The sequence below is a fragment of the Larimichthys crocea genome, chromosome III (assembly GCF_000972845.2).
Source record: "Larimichthys crocea isolate SSNF chromosome III, L_crocea_2.0, whole genome shotgun sequence".
NCBI lineage: Eukaryota > Metazoa > Chordata > Actinopteri > Sciaenidae > Larimichthys > Larimichthys crocea.
Genome location: NC_040013.1, coordinates 3,373,657 through 3,384,195, shown reverse-complemented (window position 1 = coordinate 3,384,195; position 10,539 = coordinate 3,373,657). Strand labels below are relative to the sequence as shown.

The window sequence follows — 10,539 nt, the reverse complement described above, 5'->3', positions numbered from 1 at the left end:
TGTTTGAAAGTCTGAGAAAGACTCAGTCTTAAGTGGTGTCTCGTATTATACTGAGGCTGTATGAAGCCTTCAGAGGCCTGTGTTATGCTCTTACATCAAAATAAGTCCATTTAAAGACCTGAATGTTGGTGAGCAGATGTAAGGAGTGTGCGTCCATGCAGCCACTATCTGTATAGAGCTAAATATTTCACTTTGGATAAAACGGTGAGAGGAATAAATGATCACAGGTTAAAAAATATACTGACATTTAATTATTTCTCTGCTGTTTTCTCACTTGTAATAATGTTTTTTTGTGTTTTGTTTTTTAAAAGTCAGGCAAAGATTCCCATTTGGTCTTAGAAACATGCATTACATCTGAAACTGTACAGTTGTGCTCCATTTAAACAGAAACTTACCAGCACAGGAAAATGAACACATATGACAGATGTTTTTTTTTTTTTCATGCAAAGCTTGTGATCTTATTTTTATTTATTTCTTTTTTTTCTAATCATATAAAACCATCCCCTGAAATATGGCACTCCTTTTTTTTTTCTCTAAATCAACACATCAGCAATGATTGAAAAAAAAAAAAAAGATTTACTCTACACAAGAAAAATGGATTGTGGTGCAAATCTGGATTTGATTTAAACATAGAAAGAAAAAAAACAGAGAAAAGACAGAAAGAACATAGTTTAACAGCTTTTCAAGTAAACCGCTGTAACAACAGTAGTTCCTAGAGTGAAATACATGGCATTCAAATGTAGGTCTGATTCTAGGTCCACAATTAGGAAGCAATTTCATCCAAAAGATGGAATAATGGGGACAGCAATCTTTGGGGGGTTTTCACTAATCTGCTACGGCGTCGGCCCAATTTTTCAGCTCGGAGATGTCGTGACTGTACTGAGGGCTCGTCTGACATAACAGTGCATGCAGGGCTCGGGAGCACAATCAAGAAGAAAAAAAAAAGGGAGGGGAAGCATTGCACCTATTCCTGCAGACACGTGGAGGAGTAACGGGCAACTAAGTGCATGGCCTCTATCGGGCAGGAAAGGGGGAGTGAGGGCAACATCGTGATCGTGCAATGGACTGTGAAATGTATTAGTAGACAGGTAACCGAGTGCAATGTGTATTAGTAGGATCAGACCTTAACCGACCCACGATCCTGAGGGACAGCGTGACGAGAATGTGTATCACAGGTTTAAAAACAGCTGCAACGTGGTGCGCTGAATAAATTCATCTTCCAGTGACTTCCAGCTCGTCATGCTGGCAAAGGAGTGACAAGAGAGTGTCAGTACAGTCACTCACCGAGGCTGAGAGTCACCTATGATATGTACAACCATCAGTCAGCACCTCCAACACCACCGTAATCGAGTACACCAGCATATTTAGGCTTTAAAAAGGTCTATTCCATGTTACAGTAGTTGCTCTGTCTTGTTCTTGGGTCCGTCCCACTTACTTCAGGACATTGTACACCATAGTGGTGGAAGGGGAGAAAAAGAAAAACAACAAAAAAACTTAACACAGCTCCAAGGAACAAGACTTAGACCCTCATTGTGTCCATGGAAGATCTGGAAAGAAGAAAAACAGCAAGACTTAGTGACCCACAAACCAATAAATAAGTCCAGTTCAGAAGGCTTTCTTCTCCAGCTGGTCCAGAATGGCCTGGATCCTCTGTACGGCCTCCTTTCGGGCTTGCCGGACGCTCTCCTGTCCCTGAGTCTCCACAGAGTCCAGCACCAGCAGCTCTTTGGTCAGCAGTTCCTCCAGACAACGGTAACTCTTGTCTATCTTTTTGCCAACAAACTCGTCAACATCTTCCTGAAGCAGTAGCACCCTGGACATGACATGTTGGACCCTCGCTAGGCCGGGGTTATTGCTCAGAGGCTGAGGTCCGGCCTGACCTGGAGGAGGAACTTGGACCGGGGCCGAGGGCGGGGGTTCGCCTTGCGAAGGGTTGGGCTCACCTCTCCCGGTTTTGTTGTACATTTGAGGGGGTGAACTAATTTCGGCAGGCTTTCCGTTGGGGGGATTCAGAGGTGGATTCGGTCTGGGTTTAGGTCCCACTTGTGGGGCTCGTTGGTGCTGCTGGTCCTACAGAAACACAAAAAAATAGTGTGAGCACATCACTTCAAATCAGATCAAAACATTTGTCTGTGTTTATGTCTTCTACCTTGGGTTGGTAAGGTGGTGGAGCGCCGGTTCCGGTCCCTGGCCATGCTGGAGGGTGCGCCGGACGGACGTAGTGGTTTTGTGGCGGCTGCTGGCCTGGCTGCCACTGCTGCTGTGAGGAGCCGTACGCCCCGGAGTGTGCCCACGCGTCGGCCTGGGCGCTCGGGTGGAGAGGCTGTCCAGCCGGGTACGGGGGATTCGGAGGCATTGCGTGACCACTTTCATTGTAGTGAGGGTACGGTCCAGCGGGATATCCTGGACCCTGAGAGCAGAGGCGGCACAGATATTCACTTTGTTTGAAAGAGAAAAACCACCTGCGTTGTTAAGTTATCGTGAACTCACGCCTTGACAGTGTGGACCAGGATAGTGATGATGTTGGTGCTGGTGCTGAGAGTGTGGCTGCCCGGACGGCCCGCTGTTCTGCTCAGCTGGACAGCCCTGGTTGGGATAAGGACCCGGAGCCGGTCTCTGAGGGTCGGCACAGTAGAACGGGTTGGATGGGTGGAAACCACTTGTGGAATATTGACCCTGCGGTGGGTTGTAGACACCATGGCCATTCGGATAACCTGCAGGCATGACCTGAAAATAGAAAGCACAAGAGAGAGACGTACATTGACTCGTGCGTGCATACATAGATCGCGGTGTTATGCAACCGTTCCACGCTGCAGCTGACTGGGAAATGTGAGCGAAAGGTGAAAGCACTTAGGAGACTTAGAGTAGATTTACTCACCTGTGGATTGTACTGTGGCTGAACATCTGATCCCGCGGGATAGGTATTTGCATAGTGTCCTGTGGAGTGAGACTGGGGATACCAGTAGTGTGACGGGTAGCCTGGATACTGAGGGGCATCCTGTGAACACAAAACATTATTTCAGAGCAATCCCAGCAAGGCAACTGTGCAAACAATGGCACTGACTCATTCCCTACCTGCTGAACCAGTTCTGACCAAACCTTACAGGTGTGCATGCTTCATTTTGTAGCTAGAGCATGCACGAGCTGTTACATGGAGGTAAAGGTCACGCACACTCAGGGCAACAGCTGATCTCGCAGTGTAAGCAGCAACTATTACATAATGCGCGTTAGCCGTGCAGCCTAGCATTGGGCAATAGCTGTGATATTACGCGCAGCCAGCTGATGTGATGTTCACGCATGATGACAAAAACAAGCCGGAGACCCTTAAAGACGAGTCCCGATCACTCACCATGGTGTTAGTCCAGCTCCCGTTGTTATTTTCCGAAGTGGAGGGCCAGCCAGATTTCAGGTCCGACTGCATTTGATGATGATGCATCGAGCTGAGCGCGTCCGCAGCCGTGCTGTCATGCACACATGATCCAAAACACGAAACCTTTCAACCGGATCAGCGTCACCGAGCCGAGGTTTGCTCCAAAGTGTGTTTGTTTTCACACACACACACACACACATACACACTCACACACTCACACACACGCAAGCACACACTCGGAGAAGTGTGTGTGAGAGAGAGAGAGATCGCTTGATTGCAAACAGGAAATGATTGAATGACCCACCACGAGTTACCGTGTACTGTCACTTTAAGAAAGAGATGGGGAGAAACGACAGACGTCTCACTCCGTTTTTTTTTTTAACTTTATTGCAAAATACAATACAAATAAGCACATTCAAATACGATTACAAAAGTTGTTGCTTTCAGGACCGAGCGTAGCATTTCTTACATTAAAGAAGAATATAAATAAATATAAAGTAAAACCAAAAACAATAATTCTTATAGGGGATCAGTCAAAAGTTAAAGTTGATAAACTGTCATAATTTTTAAAGAATCAAAGTAAAGGTGCAGCTCTTTTAGAAAAATGTTGAAACGTTTACTTTTGTGTAGAAAGTATTTGGCGAGTTATTTATGTTGTATTCTAGTTTTCTGTCCTCCATTATGAAACCAAATCTCACAATATTGTAAGTCAGGGGTGGCACATCTATATTATTATTATTATTATTATTATTATTATTATAGGTTAACCAGTTTTTGAAGTCAAAGATCAGGGGTGTCCAGAGAGAGACGGTCAGATTTCTGGCCCCGGGGCCGAGTGCTAGATAAAAGTTAGATACAAATACACTGTAACAGTTTTATTTTCATTGTCACAATCATATTTGTTGTTTTTAAATGGCAATGTAGCCAAATCTAAGCCAAACAGGTGTGAACAAATCTAAAAGCCAGTTCTTCCTTTTGTTCACATCTGAAGTCAGATAACAAAGAATAAATTGCATGAAGTTGATACAGATCAGAACCTCATGTTCATTCTAACAACATGACTTATTATGAGTAATGCAAAGTCTGTTAACTTTCAAGTTTGAAACGTGTCACTCTTGCTCTTGTCTTTAACATAAATCATTCAGAAAGTAATATTTTGTGTCACATCTACAGGTACATAACACCAGCAGTTATAGTTTCTTATAAGTTCAAATGCTTCGTTATGTCAACCAAAAAAAGCAGAATGTTCCAGCCATACAGTAGCAGGCCGTGATTGGTCCCCCGGGCCGTACTTTGAACATCCCTGCTGTGTACAGACTGTGTCAGACAGTCACAGCTTTCCTCTCATAGCAGCTTAGTATTGCTTATAACAAATCAGGGTTTGCCTCGCTACAAATAAAGACTTAAGAAAATAAAATATATTTATTTTATTTATTTTGAGGAGGAGGAGGAGGTGGATAATGGTAACATAAGGCTGTGATCGTCACAGATTTAAATTGTTATTCTTATTATTGGTTTGCATTTTTAAAACAGATGCAGGTTTCTTGTATTTTTTATACAATCAGGGTTTGCAGTGTTACATTTTGAATGTTTCTTACTACCTGAAACATCAGTATTATTCTTACTAGTTGTTTTTTTATTGTTTGCACATTAATTCTTTGTATTTTTATTTATTTAAGTAAGTTCTCTCTCCTCTCATAGTTTGACAAAATAGATAGAAACGGCCCTGCTAGTATGACTACAAAAAGCATCGTGTTAACATACACGATCTTTGGTGGCGTACGTGCGTCATGTTGACGTCGTCAGGAAAGACGTCATAAAAAACATCCTGTTTTTTTTTCTTTAATGATTTTTCATATTTTAATATTTTAAAATAAATATCTGCATTTAGTGTTACGTTTATTTAAAGGTGTATCATTAAATAACCGCTCGTAAAATAAATAAAAAATAAAAATATTTTTAATCGCCTTGCAGCAGCTGAAGGGTTAAAGTCTGCCTGCAGAGGAAGTTTATCCGGGTTGTGTGTAAAGACGCTTCCTGTGTGCTCCTCTGAACAGAAACATATTCTGAAACATTCATGGCTTGACGGTTCGTGAAAACACGCGAAGACAGAAAAACAAACAAACAAACAAACAAACAAACAAACAAACAGCAGCAACACGATGAATTACGTGCCGGGCACCGCGAGCCTGATCGACGACATCGACAGTGAGTAAAGAGAGGAGGAGGAAGGAGGAGAGGAAGGAGGAGAGGAGTCCGCTCCTCTGAGAGAGTTTAGTTATAATGCAAAAAAAAAAAAACATGTGATTAAATGTGTGTGTGTGCGCGCGCGCGTGCGTGTGTGTGCGTGCGTGCGTGTGCGCGCTCTCTGCAGAAAAGCACCTGGTGCTGCTCCGAGATGGGAGAACACTGATCGGATTCCTCAGGAGCATCGATCAGTTCGGTATAACTCATTTTCCTTATGTTTACTCACACATGCACCAGATTGAAATGTCCATATTATATTATTTTGTTTTCATTCTGATGTCTTTAACCTCTCCTCCCTCCTCCTCCTCTCCTCCTCCTCCCCTCCTCCGCAGCCAATTTAGTTTTCCATCAGAAAGTTGAGCGCATCCACGTGGGGAAGAAATTTGGTGACATCCCGAGAGGAATCTTCATCGTGAGAGGAGAGAATGTGGTGCTGCTCGGAGAGATAGTAAGTGGGAATATCCTTGTTTTGTATTATTATTATTATTATTATTATTATTATTATTATTTATATCATGGCCACTTTACTTCCAAGTGCTCGTCTTGCATGTCTGTACACTTGTTCTAAAAAAGGCCGAAGGATACTTCTGTCTGTTTGTTGTATTTGCCCTTTTTATTCTATTCAAGATAAGATGAGATCATACTTTATTGATCCCACAACGGGGAAATTCACTTGTTGACAGCAGCGAAAAATAGAAACCAAGGAGGGAACCACAAGTGTACATATTTACAAAAAGTACTAAAGTAGAATGTGCAGATTTGCAAAACAAGTACTAAGGTAGAACATAAGCGAAAAACAAAACAAAACAAACAAGAACAAAAAAATAGCAATGGGACATGAACAGGAGACTACAACATGATCAGGTGCAGGTGTGTAGTTCTGTAGTCCTGTAGTTCTGTAGTGTATATTACACCTCCTGTGGGATAAATATATTTATAAGTATCTATATATAAGTCTAATCTAATTTATTATTTGTTCTTTATTCTAACAAAGATGCAGATGCATGTACGATGGGATGGTGAGATCCTCCTACATGGCTCACACGAGCTATGAACTTAGAAAATGTTTGAATGCATCTGTTGTCTTCGTGTTAAATGGACTGAATGCTTTTACACTACATATCCCATGAACACGCTGATGGCACTGGCTGCCCTGCAAGGTGTCAGCTGCTGCTCATCGGTTGTTGGGAGCACTTAGACATGCAGACTGTAGGATCCGACAATTAGACCGTTAAACAGACTTTGTCACAACATTAAAGTGATAGTTTGGGTTATTTTGCAGTGAGGATCAGCATGTAAAAAGTCATGCATACGCTGTATTTAGATTCAGGGTTCCCACGGGTGCTTGAATTCCTTGAAAATGCTTGAATTTCAATTCAGTGTTTTCAAGGTTGTGAAGATGCTTGAATTTTTTGTGATGTCTATCTCAATAAACCAAGACAAAACAAAAATGTTTCCTAAGCGGCTACGCGCTTGATCCGATGCCTTTACGTGCAGAACTCTGTTATCATACTCGCTTGGTGTTCTGCCGAGAAATAACAGTAGACTACTATCGACTCCTGTTGGTGGTTGCCGCACATTGCACTGCGTTGCTACGTCTTTGCCTCACGAGCAAGAGGAGCAGGACGACGTCCAACAGGCTGAGCTGAGCGAAGCATGGCAACAAGTCGAAATGCCAGGTGGATGTCATTTCAAATGATGCAAATGATGCAAATAATGCTAATTAGACCCATATTATTATGCCATACAGTGGCACCGCTGCGCTTCCCATGACCATCATGGCAAACACAACTAGTAGGCTACCTATTTAAAGGTGCTGGAAAAATGGAAAAACTGGTGCTTGAAGGTGCTTGAAAAGTGCTTGAATTTGTTAATGAAAAAGGTGTGGGAACCCTGTAGATTATTTCTCTCTCTGTCTCTGTCCAACAGGAAACCGAAGCCGTTATCTCTCTCTCTCCAAAGCCACCACACGTCATCGACAAAAAAAAAAAATCTCATTTTGCCTCGCAGAACATAAGAGCTGCTGGTCTATCGGCATCTCGATCAGCGGCAGCTAACGTTAGTTTGGTTCCAAAGTTGAGACACAGAAGTCGCACAATAACACAAAGAAACTAACAAACTCCCGTGTTCTGCGAGGTGAAATCAAGTTTTTGACAACGAGGGCATAGATTCAGTTCCCTGAAAATACGTACATGCGTCCCCACTTAAAATAACCTAAACCATCCCTTTTTAAAGGAGAGCTATAGTAACTGAAACATCCGTCATCGTGCATCTCTAATGTTTGTGAATTTGACCTGCGCACAGCGTAAAACATGACTCCATGAACCCAGACTTCATATCTCACTAAATATGCATCATGCATTCAACAGGGGGTGCAGAGGATGTAGAGCCAACAAAGAGTTAATGCATACACGTTGATGGCATCACGGCCTGTGATAATGTAACAGCATTTTCGTTTTTAACACCAACACGAGGCATCGACACACTGCAGCACTCCGGTAGCTGTTAACATCTCTAATGGTCGGAGAGGTTTGCGGCAGCCTGATAATTACAGAGTTTGATTTCATTATTCATTTATTACTCATTATTAATTCACCTCTGTTTTTTAATTGCTGCTGATGTGGTGTGCATGCAGGCTTAGGTTCGTGTCTGAGCAGAGACGGTCTAGTGAGATATTGGATGTCCAAAAGTGGACGGATGTTTGGTTAAATGTGCTTATGTCATGTGAGGGGAACAATGAAAAAACAGCTGACCTCATTGTTTGTGCCACACACACACACACACGTTTGTTACAAGCAGATGACAGATGAAATATCATCCGTGTTGTCTCTGCAGGATGTGGATAAACCCTGCGACACGCTCCTGCAGCAGGTCTCCATCGAAGAGATCCTGGAGGAGCAACGGTTGCAGCAACAAGCCAAACAAGAGACGGAGAAAGTCAAAATGCAGGTCCTGAAGGACCGAGGCCTGTCCATCCCCAAAGCGGACAACTTAGACGAGTACTGACACCGCCCTGAGCCTCTTTCTCAGTTTGTATCGGACTGGGACATTTTTCTTTCTTTTCTTTTTTACATGAATTTAAGTATGAGAGTGTGTTTTTCTTTTTTATGAGTACAAGGCTCCATCATGCTGAGCCTGTATACTGTAGTTTACTGTATGAATTTGAGTTATTTGGAGAGAAAAAGGAAAAACATGTAAAGGATCAACTTAGCAATTATTTTACAGCAGCACTTTCTATCACGGTCTTTTTATTTGGAGATCAGTGGGCCTCCTGTTGACAAAAAAAAAAAAACCTACTTGCTCCATTAAAGAGTTTAGTTTTTCATTATGGAAGGCGTGCTTGGAAACATTTGTCACCACACTACCTGTTTTTTATTGTCTTTAATTCATTTTAAAAATGAGAAATTGGGATCTTCAGGTCCAGGTCCAGGTCCAGGCTGCTCTGCTGCAGACCATCACACGTGAGACTTTGTTGTGTAATCTATGTGCAGGGGGGAAAAAGGACATAATTCATTTGGATAATTGAGTTTATGGCAGGCAGCATATCAGTGCATCAGACTACCTCATGTCCTGTTTATAAAATCACAGCCCGTCCGGAGAAATCGATCCTATCTGCCTTCATCAGTCAATAAGATGCTTGTTAAATGGTTTGGACGGATACAGTGAGTTAATATTAAACAGCCCTGCTCGGCAGGAACCCTGTGACCGCTTCAGCAGGCAGCAGTTATCATAGCACCACGTGAACTAGGCTTCCGCCAAGATTCAATGTATGTTGAGTGTTTTACTGTGAACACTGTACAGCAGCCTGCATGTTAGAAAAAAAAAAGTTTCCAGAAAGATGTCAAGCTTGTACAGCTTTTAAAAGCTTGACTTCCGGTTAAATTTCAAAATAAAACTCATTAAAGGAGGAGGAGGAGGAACAGGGGCCTTAATGGATCAGGGCAGCAACATTTGAGCTTGGTTTAAGAAGCTACACAAAGGAAGGAGTAATCACATCATATATTATGTAACATCATGTACATATGCTGCTTCTAGACCCCCTGGAGGGACAAACTGTCACATTACAGGCTGTGCATAAGCACTTCTTTGGATCGCAGCGTCTGGATACTAATTTCTCAAGTGCTGCTGACGTGAAAGAGGTGATCTCAGACAAACTAATAAAAAACTCGCAGCCACACAGACCCATACGGTCTGCAATCATGGGCCGTCGTGTGTGAATCTGCAGTTTGCAGAGGCACTTAACAAGTGATGTGTGTTCACTTGTGTTTTTGTTTTTTTGTTTTTTTCCTTCTGTGACATGTCAACATGAAAAAGGCCAATAAAGATTGTTAATGTATCCATAACTTTATTCTATTATGTAGAAAATCTGCCACCAGATGGCGACTTTACTTTTTTACCCCCCTACTCCATAACAAGTGTTTGTGTTTCAGCATGTTTGTATGCAGTAATATAACATGTGACACCTGTGAACAAACACAGGTACGTGTCCCAGTAAGCCATGTCAATGAGCCCAATACTGCAGCCCTAAAACTGGTTCAGCTAAATGTGATGCAGCCATCATAGCCACCTTTTTTCCAGGTGTTTCCAGTGATGCTTATTAAGGCTCCATTCCATTTATTGTAGCAGAGCCTTAGTATCATTGGTAACACCTGCGTTTACTGTACGATTTCATGTCTACTCCAATCAGGGGAGAGGTCTAATCAGCCAGAGTACCTGTGAGGGAGTTCACAGGTGTCACTGCATACAGATACATTTGCTGAAACCCAACCGCTCGCTCTAAAAATAAGGGGAATATTAGATATCTAATAGATTTTACTACAGCTGAGGCATCATAAAGATGGACAGGAGGTTTTTAATCGAGTAACAGGTGGAAACACTGTGGCTGCTTTACTGCACGGAAAACATTAATTTTATGACGTTAT

The 10,539-nt window shown here is 42.5% G+C and overlaps 2 protein-coding genes across 2 annotated transcripts; one reads left to right on the top strand and one right to left on the bottom strand.

The window, feature by feature from the left end:
- Nucleotides 1–308: 308 nt before the first annotated feature.
- bag4 (BCL2 associated athanogene 4) lies at nucleotides 309–3,657 on the bottom strand. Its single transcript, XM_010745505.3, has 5 exons — nucleotides 3,350–3,657; nucleotides 2,879–2,998; nucleotides 2,491–2,727; nucleotides 2,150–2,410; nucleotides 309–2,070 (listed from the first exon to the last, which is right to left on the bottom strand). The coding sequence occupies exons 1-5, from the start codon at nucleotides 3,434–3,436 to the stop codon at nucleotides 1,606–1,608; spliced, it is 1,170 nt and encodes a 389-aa protein (XP_010743807.2). The 5' UTR covers nucleotides 3,437–3,657; the 3' UTR covers nucleotides 309–1,605.
- Nucleotides 3,658–5,365: 1,708 nt separating this feature from the next.
- lsm1 (LSM1, U6 small nuclear RNA associated) lies at nucleotides 5,366–9,432 on the top strand. The gene is made up of 4 exons (XM_010745507.3): nucleotides 5,366–5,578; nucleotides 5,745–5,813; nucleotides 5,950–6,065; nucleotides 8,453–9,432. The coding sequence occupies exons 1-4, from the start codon at nucleotides 5,533–5,535 to the stop codon at nucleotides 8,621–8,623; spliced, it is 402 nt and encodes a 133-aa protein (XP_010743809.2). The 5' UTR covers nucleotides 5,366–5,532; the 3' UTR covers nucleotides 8,624–9,432.
- Nucleotides 9,433–10,539: the final 1,107 nt, after the last annotated feature.